Source organism: Phaenicophaeus curvirostris, chromosome 2, assembly GCF_032191515.1.
Source record: "Phaenicophaeus curvirostris isolate KB17595 chromosome 2, BPBGC_Pcur_1.0, whole genome shotgun sequence".
NCBI lineage: Eukaryota > Metazoa > Chordata > Aves > Cuculiformes > Cuculidae > Phaenicophaeus > Phaenicophaeus curvirostris.
In genome coordinates, this window is record NC_091393.1 from 67,264,745 (window position 1) to 67,278,453 (window position 13,709).

Sequence of the window (13,709 nt, forward strand, 5' to 3'; positions counted from 1 at the left end):
GAGGGCAACCTTTTCTCCCTTCAAGGCTACTTTAAAGCTGAGGGTAAGAGAATGCTAAGAGAAATATTGTGTTGGTTCAAATACAAAGCAGATAAACGTAAATTTTAAGGATCAGAATAAAAAAAAAAATAAAGCTTACAGTAAAGAACAAATTAAAGGCCCAGTTCCCTCCAGTTCTAGGTGTAGTCCTCAGCATGGATGAACACCAATCTCCCATTGGAACTCTACACACCATCCTTTAGATTCCAGTAGCTCTCCTTGCTGCCCCACTGTCCACCTTTCCAATGGCTCTCTTGATGCACAGGGTTCTCCAGCTGTACATCTAACAGTACCACAGAGCCTTTTGCCACCCCGCCCCGGAGGCAGTGGCATGCTGCAGCCATAAGTTGGAGTTTAAATCTCAGCATCACCACCCCCAGCAGACCACGCTTCACTTAGCTTGCAACTTGCCCTGCGGCCGTAGCACACCTGCAGCCACATGGAGCCACGCTTTGGCACCAGGCAGCAAAGTCACCTAGAAAGTCAGCACCAGCACATCTTTGAGGAGAGATATAAATTCTGTCCCCCATTTAAGCGAGTCCTTGTACTGTATTTCCAGTAATGTAGAAGTCTGAAGTATGGTATAACAGAATTAAGCTTACTTGACAGAGTTAAACAATAGTTAACCACCAGTAAGTCTGTAAAAACAGAGGAAGCTGTATGTTCTTTTAGTGCTCTCACATATTTGCTCTGAATAAAAAGTATACCACAGCTTTCAGAACACAAAAGCCCCAACAGCAGTTTTCCGCCTATGGTGTTGCATCTTCAAAAAGGAGTATCATCACTAGATATGACAGTTGGCTAAAACCCAGAACTCAACAGGAAAAGAGATTTGAGACACCATGTATCACCTCCATCTGCAGATACGACTTTCTTTTTTATAGAAAATAAAACCCAGAAAATTTTATTCACTGTACTGTAGACACCTGTACAGAGTGTAAACTTTAATATTTCACCAGATATGTGAACAATTCTGGAGAAAGAGTTATCAAGCACCTTCATTTCAACACATTTTTGATATTTACAGTAAGACATACCTGATTAATTGTGTGAATAAAATGAATTAAAAGTTATAAAAAAGTTATAAAAAATTTTAAAATGTTTATATGCTTTGTTATTTTATGATAAATAAACAATTAAAGAAGAACATGTCACACAGTTAAGACTCAGAATTGGCTCTGTTTAAAACTGTTACTGTAGTGTCATAAGAAGGATTGAGGAAATGGGAATGTTACCTTACTGCTCTGGTCATGACATTGTGAAATGTGCTCTGGTAGAAGCCTCACAAGCCCTGTTTTGTTCTGCTGGCTTGCAGGTAAGCCTCCTTCCCAACATACAGCGTGGAAGCCAAGATTTATACTGCTAATTTATGCATTTTGATCTTCCCTCCCTGCTCCAAACTTATTGGCGATGATGAAAACATCAACTTTTGCTTTGATTGTCAGGACAACTTTTTGCTGTTACTGAACACTGGCACACAAAGGGGGAATCATTATCTTTTTTCTTCTAAGCACCAAGACACAGGGGACCTTCCTGGAAATCAGATTTTTAACTGCCATGATTTCTCATGCCTCACAAGAAGGCATGACACAGCACAGTTTGCTAAAGAAGAAAGATTGCTTGCATAGAACTCAAAGATCACTTTCAGGATTATGGAACTAAACATAAAATTATCTTAAAAGCTCTCAGGAAACAAATGTGACCATGTGTCTCTTTAAAACCAAACGCCTCCAAATGAATCAACACCCATTCTTTGATGAACTATCAGCAATTGAGATCTACAGCTGAAGTTTGTTTAGTGAATTTTAGGAAGCTGCTCATGAATCCAGCTCAGACAGAAGAAAAATAAATTTCTTAAAATCTAACACCAAGCAGTGTTGATTACCTATAAAGAATCACATAATGTGGGAAATAATCTTATGAGCTAGGGTGAGAACTACCCCTAGAGCACACAGATAAAAGTATTTTCATAATACAAGCGTCAAAAGTTGAGATTCAAGTTTTGAAAGTGGAAGGACTGGTAGTGGGAAGTAATGCAGTTAGGCATTAAATCTGTGATATTACTGGGTGTTCCCATTCACATCTATTCATCCTTCGACCCCCCGGCTGCCTCTTGGCTAAAGATACAGCCCAGCCACATATATAATGGACTAAGAATGCCACTATGCAGATAACTCCTGCATACTCTGAGGTACAACCCAGCCTCAGGATTTAAGTTGTGCCATTCTCTACTCTGTTTGGTATTTGTTACTTTAAATTTTCAAGAGACCTCCTAGCCCAGCACAGGTGCAACTAAGGCCTCCACTTTTACCTTTAAAAGTAAGGAGATAATATTACAAGGAACCAGATGCAGTTGGACCCAACCTGGGCAGTTCTGTCTTGCCTAACTGCTACAAAACAGTCATCGTCTCTGTGTGTGTGTCTGTACACGTGCACTGTGGCTTGCTGTCAGCAGCATGGAGCTCTTATCTTTAGGGCCTGACTGTGTTGATAGGAGTGAATGGTTTACAGCACATTTCCAAAAGATGTCTGCTGCTCTAAAGCTTATTTTAATGCTCAGTTTCTTTCTATACAATCCACTCCAACTGTGTTGTCAGGGCAGCGGCAAGAACGGCCTCCTGGGGTAGCCAAGCAGAGATGAGTGCAACCACCATTATTCACTGTACAGTAGTTATGCCCTGGAAAAGAATGGAGATGTAAAATGTTAAAGAACAGCAAAAGCAAAACCACAATAGAATCCAAAACACATGCATACAAAAGAAGCACAGATTTCATGACTACACTAGAGAAGTAAGGCATAATGAGACTGAATGCGAAACAGAACTCTGCTTTGGGGAGATGAGAGTTCTTCCCTCCCTGTTCTGGTTCCATATGGCGACCACAGCATCCACTTTTATGAAAAAAAAAAACAAACCCAAAAACTTAGGTGGCTTTTAATTTCTTAATAAATGGAAATGTGAGCATTAACCAGTTCTTCACCAACTACCTAGATCAGTTGGCAGCCTGTCAGTGGGAGCTGCTACCAAATTCATTCATATGCTAAGGTGTCACAGAGCTGTAAAAACTTGAGAATTATCTGGATTACCTCCTGGGCACTGAGCAAAGGCTGTAGTGATTCCATAGAGACGGGAGCGCTTGTGAGGCTGGAAGTTATCATTTTCTATTGAAATAGTGCGATCGACTGCTACAACAGCATCCCTGCCATTTGCAGAAGAGAATATACAGAAGTGAGATGAAGGTGGAAGTACAAGGGAAAACAAAACAATAAAAACAAACCAATCAAAATAAGGGAAAAAATCTGAAGTCACTTCTGTTTTATGATTAGGAACAGATGCCAAAATCCTCCAAGACCTTATCTTTCCTGGACAACTTAAATATGTCATAATCTTCATTATAGACAGCTAAGAAATTTAGCATGGAGCACATCACTAATTTTGAGGGTACTTCCAACACAGGACTATGTCCCTCTACAACAATCACCTGTTTGTATCCTCCGTATTCTGCCTTTCTGACATTTTACGCGTTATTGCCAGCATGGCAGGTAATATACATAATGATTATGGACATTGTTGTATTTCAGGTGGGGCCTCATATCCAGAAGGAATAAAGCCAGACATAAGCAATCTTTTCTTCTTAAAAATAAAAGTCAACTGACAGACCTGTAACACAGTTTCCCATTTATACAAGCCTATTCCAGAATAACATTTCCCAGCTGTTATGTTCTCACTTGGAAATCCTTACACACATTAATAGTTCCCCCTGCTGCAATTGATAGAGTTATTTGTGTAGAAGTTTGCAGATAGTGTCCACACAACCATTTACGGTAAGGAAAAAGAAATACTTAAAAAAACTACTTTTTTTCTGGAGAATATAGTAAACTCTAACATCTTGGCCATAAGTCAATGTTTTAGATCATTTGCAACAATGACATAGTCATAAAGACGGTAAATAATTTTTTTCTCTTGTTTCTGGTTGAGTTTTTACATAATATAGAGCATAGAAAGCTACAAATTTTCTGCCCTCTACAACACAACAAGTACAGCCATAAGGGAAACGTGTTAGCTCTCACTCCTTCCCCAAAAATGTCCAGTGTTAAAAGCGTTTTCTTAGAAGACGAATCACTATGCTGAAAATAAAAACTCAGTTAACTGGCAACATTAACAGGTCAGCTCTGCAGATCGACTCCGCCCTGCATTAGCTATTGCCAGGAAAGCAAAAAAAACCAGGAATGTGCGAGAGGATGGATGTGAGAAATGCAGTATATACTCCATTTTCTACCAGTGAGAAGAACAGACTAAAGCACTCCATAATTTCTTTAGCAGATAACATACCTTCGCCAGTCTGTGTAGTATAAATTCTTCCCATAGCTCGTAACACTAAAAGGATACTGAATTCCTTCAATAACCTTTCGTCGACCAAGCTGATTAGGATTCATGCATTCCAGTCTCTTTGTACCTGGGTGCAGTGAAACAATTAAGTCTTTGAACCTGAGCAATATTGCTCTCATGAGGGATGAAGAACAAGCATGCAAGCATGAACAAAGTAAGACTTCCTGCATCTTCCTTTCAGTATGCTGCTTAGCCGGAACATTTCCCATGACACATCTCTGATGTGCCAGAGACTGGATTGAAAAGTACTATGGTGCTAACACTAATTGGCACCTATCTTACAGGAACACAGATGTCTAGTTCCGCCACAGCCATTGCTCAAAAGATGAGATTCCTGCTACAGATACCAGCATCCTCAGACTAGTGTGGAACCTGACAGAAGGTCTCCTCCATTCCAGAGGGAAACTTCAATTATTAACTACTTCCTCTGGAAGGCATATTGCAAAGTTAGCTTGGTGAACATGTTACCAAAAAGTTGGGTAATGAAGGCAAGACTGCAGGAAGAACATCTAACTCATAGATGTAAATAGGGTGTAAAAAAGTCTATCTATAAAGGAACTAGACATGCTGGGAACACTTCTAGTGAATGTAAACATCTTTAGGTTTCTCTTAAGTAGCGGTTTTCAGAATTAGGGAAAAGGAAGAGAGACAAATACAAGAACAGGAGAGGAAGAGAGAAAAGGAAAAGAAAGGTAACACAAAGAGATATATTTGAAGGTTGCAGAAAGTATCTTACAGTGAAAAAGAAAGCTCAATCTTTTAAGTTTATCAGAAACTTGAGAGGTGACTTGAAGTGTTAAAGCATCTCCACCGGAGGAGATCAGAGTCTACAGGGAGAAAGACAAGAAGATACAAAATAAAAAGTTCAAATGAGAACTAGAGGCGCACTCTTTTACTGGTAAGACATTGGCATGTAACTAACAAGAGGTCAGTGGCAGAACCTTCATCTCTTAACCTTTAAATTTTAGCGCTAATTGCTTTTTCAAGACTTGCTGCTGTCAAATATAAGCCAGACTTTCACTAAGGTTACAGGTCTTACAACAATAGTGCCAAAGCAACAGATTAGATGGAACTGTTTTTTCCTGGTCATAAAGTCACAAATTCTACAAAGGCCTAAGCACTACCTAAAGAGATAACCACATACAAGACACAGGTATAAACCTGTTGCATTCCTAGACTGTTTTGCAATCTGAATTGAAAGCTTTCAGGCTCCACGGTCTCATGCAAATGTTACAGGGGAATTAAAAATGAATAAACTTGAGAGATTATTAAAGCCAAGAAGAAAAGCAAGAAGTCCAAGACACAGCCCAAAGAGCTATAAACATTCATTGGCTGTGCGTAATTTCAGGATTGGACATACTTATTCTACTACTATTATGAAGAAAGATTTTAGCATCTTTACCTGCATCTACCCAGCACAGCATTGAGGAATAAGGATCAAACGTTAGCCCATTCGGTAACCCAAGATCATCTTTAACAAGAATCCTTCTGTTTGTGCCGTCCATGTATGAGGTTTCAATTTTAGGAGCTTCTCTGTTCCAGTCAGTCCAGTACAAGTTTCTTAAGAAGAAACAAAAGGCAAGAATTAAGATAGTGATTGATCTCAAAAGATTGTTGTAATTAAGGAAAATGCTAAGGACACAAAAGTAACATGCACATACCCTAAACAATTTAAATAAATAAGAAGGATCCCTTTGCACTTTGATATCAAAGTAACAAAAGCATACTAAAGATGTAACAAATGTTAAACTTCCATTCAAAACAAAGCGCAAACACACATGAGAAAAAAATGCTTCCTCATTTTTTACATTCTGTGCAAGGTGCCAGGCAAAAAGACCTCTGTTTGAACATTACTGAGGACCATTCAAAATGTATGTCTACACTTACATGGTGCCTGCTCAGGCTAAGAAGCAGGAACATTTGGCATACATTTTTGGGACTGATTCAGAACTACATTTTTATTTTCAGTGTACCAAGTAAACAACATACAATGAAATCAGAGTAGTTTATGGTCAGGGGAGAACTCAGGAAAGGCCATTAATTCACTGGTGCTTTATCACTAGTGGCCATTTGTTAGTGGTGTTTTCTCACACCGATCCACCCCCAAGATATAGCTACTATGAGAGAGAAGTCCATGCTGCTTGACCTGAACCCAAAGTCTTGCTCGGTCAATGGGGTTCTGCACAGAATAGAGATCTCTCCTCAGTCTGACGACATTTGTGCCTCTCCCTTTCGCTCACACCATGAAGCACATGCATTTTTCCTTATTATTCTGTCACTTTATGTACATCCACAGATGTTTCCACCCCACTATTATGTGACTATTGTGCAAAAGTTTGTGTTAAAGGAATCAGAGAAGTCAATACCATCACTTTTTCATTTAATTCTGTATTACGCGTATTTTCATGGATCACATGCATTCTTTCCTCACTACAAGCCTTGTTTGCAAACATCTGGAATAATCTGGATGCATCTTCAAGAAAACTCTCCCTGAGGAATATAGCACTTTTGTTCATAAATGAATTCTCACCTAAAAGGACTTCAATGCTTACTATATCAATTAAGCAATCTTTTAGTAGAGCTTCCCAGCAATTCAAGACTGAAAAGAAAGCCTCTTTGCTTCTGTGATTCCGAGTGTTTTGACCGAGATGTCACTTCTCAGCAGTAGCTATGCTACAGAAAGTTGCACCAGGACAACAGCAGGCAAGTTCTGACATTAATGCACAGACATGCAGTACCATCAGGGACTCTGTAGTAGTTTTAATTTTCCCTGTATTTCTTCCAGTATTCAGACAGAAATAAATGTCAACAGATCAAAGACTACATAAAAGTACATATATACTTCCATTTTTGCAGGCTGGAACCATAACTTGAAAATATTCACACTTGGCTACTGACACTGTCTGGCTATTTCTGTGACTGCAGTTTACAGGCTCGATTTTTAAAGTATGTAGTTATCTGCGTCTTCAAATAGAAGTCTAACAGGACCCCCTCAGGCAGCTGAATGACAGAAGTGAAAATCGCAACATAAGAGACACCATCAGAGTTTTCAAAGAAGAAATACTGGCAAGGAAGGGCTATCATGACTAAAAGGAAAATATAAGATTACTTAATCTAGTATTTTAGACCAGTAATCTTGCAGAAAAAAAAATTAATAATAAAAATTAGGTAAGGGCAATGCTTGTCATTCTGCAAACAACGTCCTGAAAGTGAGGTACAAACAAGTATTTGACAAACCTTTCAGTGAAACAGCACAGTATTACCTAGCAGGCATAATCAATGTTTTATTTCCAGTGTACCACTCAAATGCACGACACAAGCATATTATTCCATTCCTGATTGTCAGTTGTTTCAGGAAAACATAGTCCTATCATTGTCTACAGACAGCCTAAAAACATGGACTCAAGAGTATAAGCTCACGTTAAATAAATAAGTAAAATCAAGCTTTGACATATCTCTTGACAACACATCCATACCCTCTTATAGGATCTGCAACAATTGCTCTGGGGTTCACCAGGCCGGTGTCAAAAAGGATGCGACGCTGGCGCCCATCCAGCCTAGCCACTTCTATTCTGTCCAGCTGAGAGTCAGTCCAGAAGATGTTGCGACCCAGATGATCTACAGCTATCCCTTCAGGGCTTCCCAGGTCTGCAGGAGGACAGAGAAAAACATGGCTAGGCATTATATTTATTCCCATTACACGCTGTCAGCCTCAAAAGCATAACTCTTAATTGAGATAAGTTTTCTTCGGTTTTCTGGCTGTGGCCCAGCAAAAGCTACTTCATGGCAGTAGGAAGATGAATTCACATTTTTTCTTACAAAGTTTAAATACACAGAACTTTCATAAATACATAGAATGACAAATTCTATGAGGAACCAACTCATCACATATGTAAGCTTTCCTTGGGAGCCAGACACGGAAAAGGAGTTGACAGCAGAGGAATAAACAATAGAGGTTATCAGAATCTTATTCTGCCATTCTTAGCAGGCCAGGATCTAGAACATATTTTATAATCCTTAATATTTCCCCTTCCTTGGTACTAGCATATATGGTATCCCTCCGAAAACTGAATTTATACTGAGTTTAGCCAATGCAATACTTAAAAGATAACCAAGCTCCAAAGCTCTAGAGATAATGGTATTAGCCAACTGAATTTAGATCCAATTCTTTGTTTTTGCAGAGCAATCCTTTTTGGAACATGTTTTAGTACTGTATGTGCACAGTTTCTTTGGACAGTTAGTTGTTCCAAAAGCAACAGGAAATAGCAGATAATGACCTTACTGCTTTAGCATTAGTAATTTCTAATTCAGATGAAGGATGCAGAATAAATATATATCACTCCAAGGTTTAATTCAGCCACTGCAAAAAAATGCTCTATACTTTTCAAGGTTCATACATCCACTGAAAAACAGCAGGCAGGCTGTGTGGGATGTAACGAAGCTAAAGATGGATACAAATCAATTTTAGACCAATTTCAGTTCCAAAAGAAATAGGAAGAGCTGCATGTGGTCACTCCCAAAAAGAGGTGAAGTGACCCCTGACTTAACAGAATGTGGCCCATTAAGCCTTCTATTAATTCTCAAGTTTATTTACTGACAGCCATAAAACAAACAATATGTGACACAAACAACTTTTCTGGAGAAAGGGCATTTGGTCCAGAATACTGGATAGAGCTGTCTAAAATTTGCTACTGTGACTTAGCTGTGAATAATAGTTGCACAACAGCCTAAACTGCCCCTGCTCTCTCATGGGTGGGTTACATTTACCGCGCTTAATATGGGCACGTGACATTTTGGGTGGATGTTCTGAAGAGGCAGGAAAGAACATATAAGATGTATCTCACTGCTTCTGGCTCACAGCTCATACACAAGAGAGCCCAAGAAAGTTAATGTGAATCAGTTAGCAATTCGCTCCTCCCAAGGGCACTTAGGTATGCTTTAAACTTAGCTACGCTAACTTCATATTACTGCTTGTATTTCTCCAAATACCTCTGTGGAACTAAACCTGTCACCTGCAAGAAACCGCCTCATATATACTTCAGGCCCTCAAATGTTGCTACTTCTTTTCTTGCTAATGGCAAAGGCTGCTGAGTGACCTCATTTTGAGGTGATGGTGGTGACAATCTCTAGACAGTCTCTGGAATGAGAGGATCATTGACTAAACGGTGGTGGAAGAGCTCCCAGTCTCTTTTAGGAAAGAGAAGTAGGCTGCAAAAGATCTGCTGCTACTGATTCCCAGGAGTCCCTGCTCTTTGACCAGTTTCCTTGCTTCAGCTACATGACAGGAGATTTAAAGAAGTCTCTTTTCTGTCTGTTTGACAAGAAGCCAGAAAAAAAACCATTCCCAGTGGAGGGATAAGAAAATATGTAGGCTTCAGTATTTCCAGGAGCACAAATGTGTTCCTGCTGTATTGTCATCAGGCCTGGTACAGTCACAGACCCTGTCCCTGGGGACAAGGCTTGTACAAACATGTATAGCTGATATGACTTAAGCATCTGCAACAAAGAGGAAAGTTCTCCTTCCTGACCTGCCTCCACAGCTGCAGAGCTCAGAAAGCCTCCACAGGCTACACAGCTGCAGGGATAGATGAGAACTGGATGGGCCTCCACAATAAAACATGTTTCTGCAAAGCAACCCAACTTGGATCACAAGAGCTCTAACAAACAGAAGAAGGACATTCCACTAAAATACATGTGAACTGAAGAGAGCAGCTGTGGCTTAAATGAGGAAAAACCAAAGATCAAAACAAACCAAAGACTCTCACAAGTCTTCTGAGACAGAGGCATTTTCCTATTTCCTGAAATTTTAAAGTTTCAGCACAGAAGACAAATACTGAATACTCAACCTTATCTTGTTCTGACTCTTTATTAAAGAACCAGTTAACACAAGGAAAGTAAAGTGCAATATCATTCAACATCTCTTCAGGAACAGCATTCATTTCCTATGCAAACAATAGGACAACAGAAATCATGAGATGTCTTTACGCATACAATGTTTTTTTGTAGCAGACAAAACCCATAACGCTCCCGTGTGGCATTGAAATATCTTGAATTACCTAAAATAACCAAACTTAGTTGAAATCCTTCACTAATATATATAAAATATTTTATATACTTCAAGTTTTCTAATGCAGGCACACCTGCAGACTAATTTATATCTATATAAAAGTTTTAGCAATATTGATGTCCATCACTTCTTGAAGTGCAGAATCCGAGAATGACTTTTAATAGTTAAAATTGGAAACCCTTTCCCCATAGAATTTGTACTTGTATAAGCACATGCTTGCACCATAGGTTAGAGTCCCTTTTAGATTAAAAATGTTGGGGTGAAAAAGAAGTCTTACAAATATCTTAGTCATCAAGTTGTACAGAAATATCAAGCACCATAGTTGCTGTAGTGGTTAGGAATGGCCTTAAGCTCTCCCCTCCTGGGGAATGGTAGGATCCAAGCTGCTCCCATCTCACTGCTGCCCTTAAGAGCCTGAATGGAGTCCCAGCAAAGTGGCTGTTCAGATGCAAAAACTCCAAGAAGAGATAAATAACATATCCAAAAAAAAAATAAAGCAAATTTATAGTTGAGTTTTAGAACTGGTTGATTGTGCTGCTGAAGTAATTTCCTAAATTTTTGTGACAATAGCTGCAAAGTATCTAAAGCAAGGGTGACCTCCTCCAGTACCTTGACTTCATAGGTACTCTAGGATCCTGAGGACATGAGTATTCAAACAGTGCCTCTAGCTACTTCTGTTGTTTTTTTTTTAATGCCCCCACATTCACTTTGTTCCCCAAACCTGTCCTTCCCCCTAACTCTTAAATATAAAAACCTGTTTTATATGTAAAGATGTATGGGTTTACACTTACCCTTTGAATGCAAATGAACATGGACTGCAGTAAGTAGCAGAGGCTTGGGGGAAAGAGTATAAGAACAGGACATAAATGCCACAATAACCTCTAGTCTGATTCTGGAATCCTAGAGCAACTCCAAAGGTGAGAACTGAACAAGGAGCCTTTACTCACTTTTATTTTACAGCTTGAGTGGGAAGCATGGAAAGTAACAGCTGAAACAGTTTCTAATTGCCTCTAAGATGTTTGATCCCCAAATTCAGGACCAGAAAGCAGGGGTTCTCATTATCAACCTCCCTGTTCATCAGTCCTTCCCAGGAAGAGTGGACAGATGAGAGGCAGAGAACAGGAGAGAAAGACGGCACATAACCAAACCTCAGCTAGCCAGTGTATTACCTACATTGCTTGTCAGAATAAAATAAAAAAACAGCAAAAAATACAGACGATATTTCATGTGAACATATAAATGCAACCCCGTAGTCAGCCTGAGTTGTGATCGTGTTCCATATCCATTCAACAGCAAACTGAAAATCCATCATCCCTTTTCAGATAATAAATATATTGAAAAATGATAAGCCAGACCCAGTACATGACCTAAGTTTTAATGATAACCTTTCTTCTTCGCATATTTACATCTTGCAGCCATTGCATCATAGTAAGCATGAATAATATCTGTCTACAGCAGTCTGAGCTTAGCCTAATGTGTTCCAATCCCCATAGCCAGAGACATAGAACCTTTTCAGGAAGGATGTTGGACTACCCTTTCCGATCAGTACGGTTGACAAGACACGACTATAAAAGAGGTGGGCTACAAAAAGGCTGTCAGCTGGGTACAACATAATACTAACAATCCTCCACACAGGGAAGTGAGGTCTTGAGTGCATTTGAAAAATCTGGGATGTCATGACCTGGGGGATTTGCCCTGAGAATAGCAGCTGTGCTGCTCCACTACAGCGGCAGCCCTAAGGCTGGCACCACAGGTAGGCAGCAGTAAAGGCCTCAAGCCTACCTCAAGATTCCTCTCCAGAATGATCAAAGCATCCAAAGAAGGATTTTCTTACTCTTTGTTGACCCAGCAAGAACACAAGTTCAGGCTACAACTATTAAGTGGGTACAGAAACCCTCTAAATATCTGTGTAAGGAGCTGAGACACTGTCCAAAGCCCAGACTTGTAAGGTTCTAAATGCTCCATCCATTAGTGCCCTGAGATATACTTGAGTCACAAACACCTTGATTCATCTTTTAAACCTGTCAGCCTTCATTTAAAATGTCCCCAGTGATGTTCACAAGACACTCAATGGTCAGACAGATACAGTATCCTGCAACTGCAAGGAAGGACAGTAATATCTCACTGACATGCTGTTTATTTAAAGAGAATTGATCTCTTGCCTATCTCAGCAGTGGAAAGGCAGTGAAGGGCTCTTGCATAAGGAACAGATCTTTCTTCATTTTATGCTATTCAGACTTTTTGGTTATTGTTTATCAAAAAACCACCAATTTGTAATGCTAAAGCTGAGACAACACCTGGGAAGTGTATAATAATAAATTCAAGTCCTTAATGCCACTCCTAGGGTAGCAAGGGGAAGAATTTTGTGGTGTTACCTGTTTTGATGATGGTTGTTGGCTCCCCACCATGCAGGCTAGCTCTGCTGATTGAAGGGCCACTGATGTCTGTCCAATAAACCATCTTGTCCGTGCAATCATAGGCAACTCCAATAACAACTTTGTCCTGTTGGTCAACCAGAATGTTACATCAATTTATGCTAAACAACATTTATTTGCCAGCAGCGCTAGCTTATGGACCTAAGTCTCAAGCCCCCCAAAAAAATTCTCGCAGAAAGGTGGGAGACGGAGAGTTAGGCAGAGAAAATACTACGGTGGCAGTAGAATAGCTTTGTAGAGTACTGTACAGTAGCATTGTAGAGTAGCTTCGAAAAATACTTGCAATTTTAAGTCCCTTTTAACTAGCAGACATCATTTACAATTATCTTATTTCAAAGAAGCATTGTAGATATTAGTACTGAACAGTTGGTCTCACTTCTACAACTTCATCCGCACATTCATTTAAAGAAAGTTCATGTTGCTATTTTACTGTATTATTCCTTATCTGCTTTTTAATTTCATACCTTCTCTTCAGGGAGAAACAATGACATCTACCAAACCTGACTTGTATTCTTTATATTCATCAACCTATACACAATGGCTGCACTTCAGTAGTGCTACCTACGTAGAATCATTGGACTCAAAAAAGTTTTAGCAAAGTAAGTTTTTAAAATAAAACACAGCTTAAACAAATACTCCATAAATCATTCTGTTGGAAAAAAATGTGCTCAGGAACAAGGAACACAAACACGCAATTTTTCAGGCAGGAGAAGATAGGATTGGGTTTGAGTTTAGACTTGAAACTCTTTTCTCCAGTTAAGTGAAAGAGAGACGTCCAGT

General features: G+C 39.4%; 1 protein-coding gene across 1 annotated transcript in view; it reads right to left on the reverse strand.

Moving 5' to 3' along the window:
• Nucleotides 1-968: 968 nt before the first annotated feature.
• Nucleotides 969-13,709, reverse strand: part of NID1 (nidogen 1) — a 44,204-nt gene continuing 31,463 nt past the window's right edge. The window contains exons 15-20 of the mRNA XM_069852355.1: nucleotides 12,870-12,996; nucleotides 7,904-8,075; nucleotides 5,830-5,987; nucleotides 4,371-4,494; nucleotides 3,125-3,237; nucleotides 969-2,717 (exon numbers count right to left, since the gene is read on the reverse strand). Coding sequence (XP_069708456.1) covers nucleotides 2,596-2,717; nucleotides 3,125-3,237; nucleotides 4,371-4,494; nucleotides 5,830-5,987; nucleotides 7,904-8,075; nucleotides 12,870-12,996 — 816 coding nt within the window. The 3' untranslated portion in view covers nucleotides 969-2,595. The remainder of the gene's footprint in view (nucleotides 2,718-3,124; nucleotides 3,238-4,370; nucleotides 4,495-5,829; nucleotides 5,988-7,903; nucleotides 8,076-12,869; nucleotides 12,997-13,709) is intronic.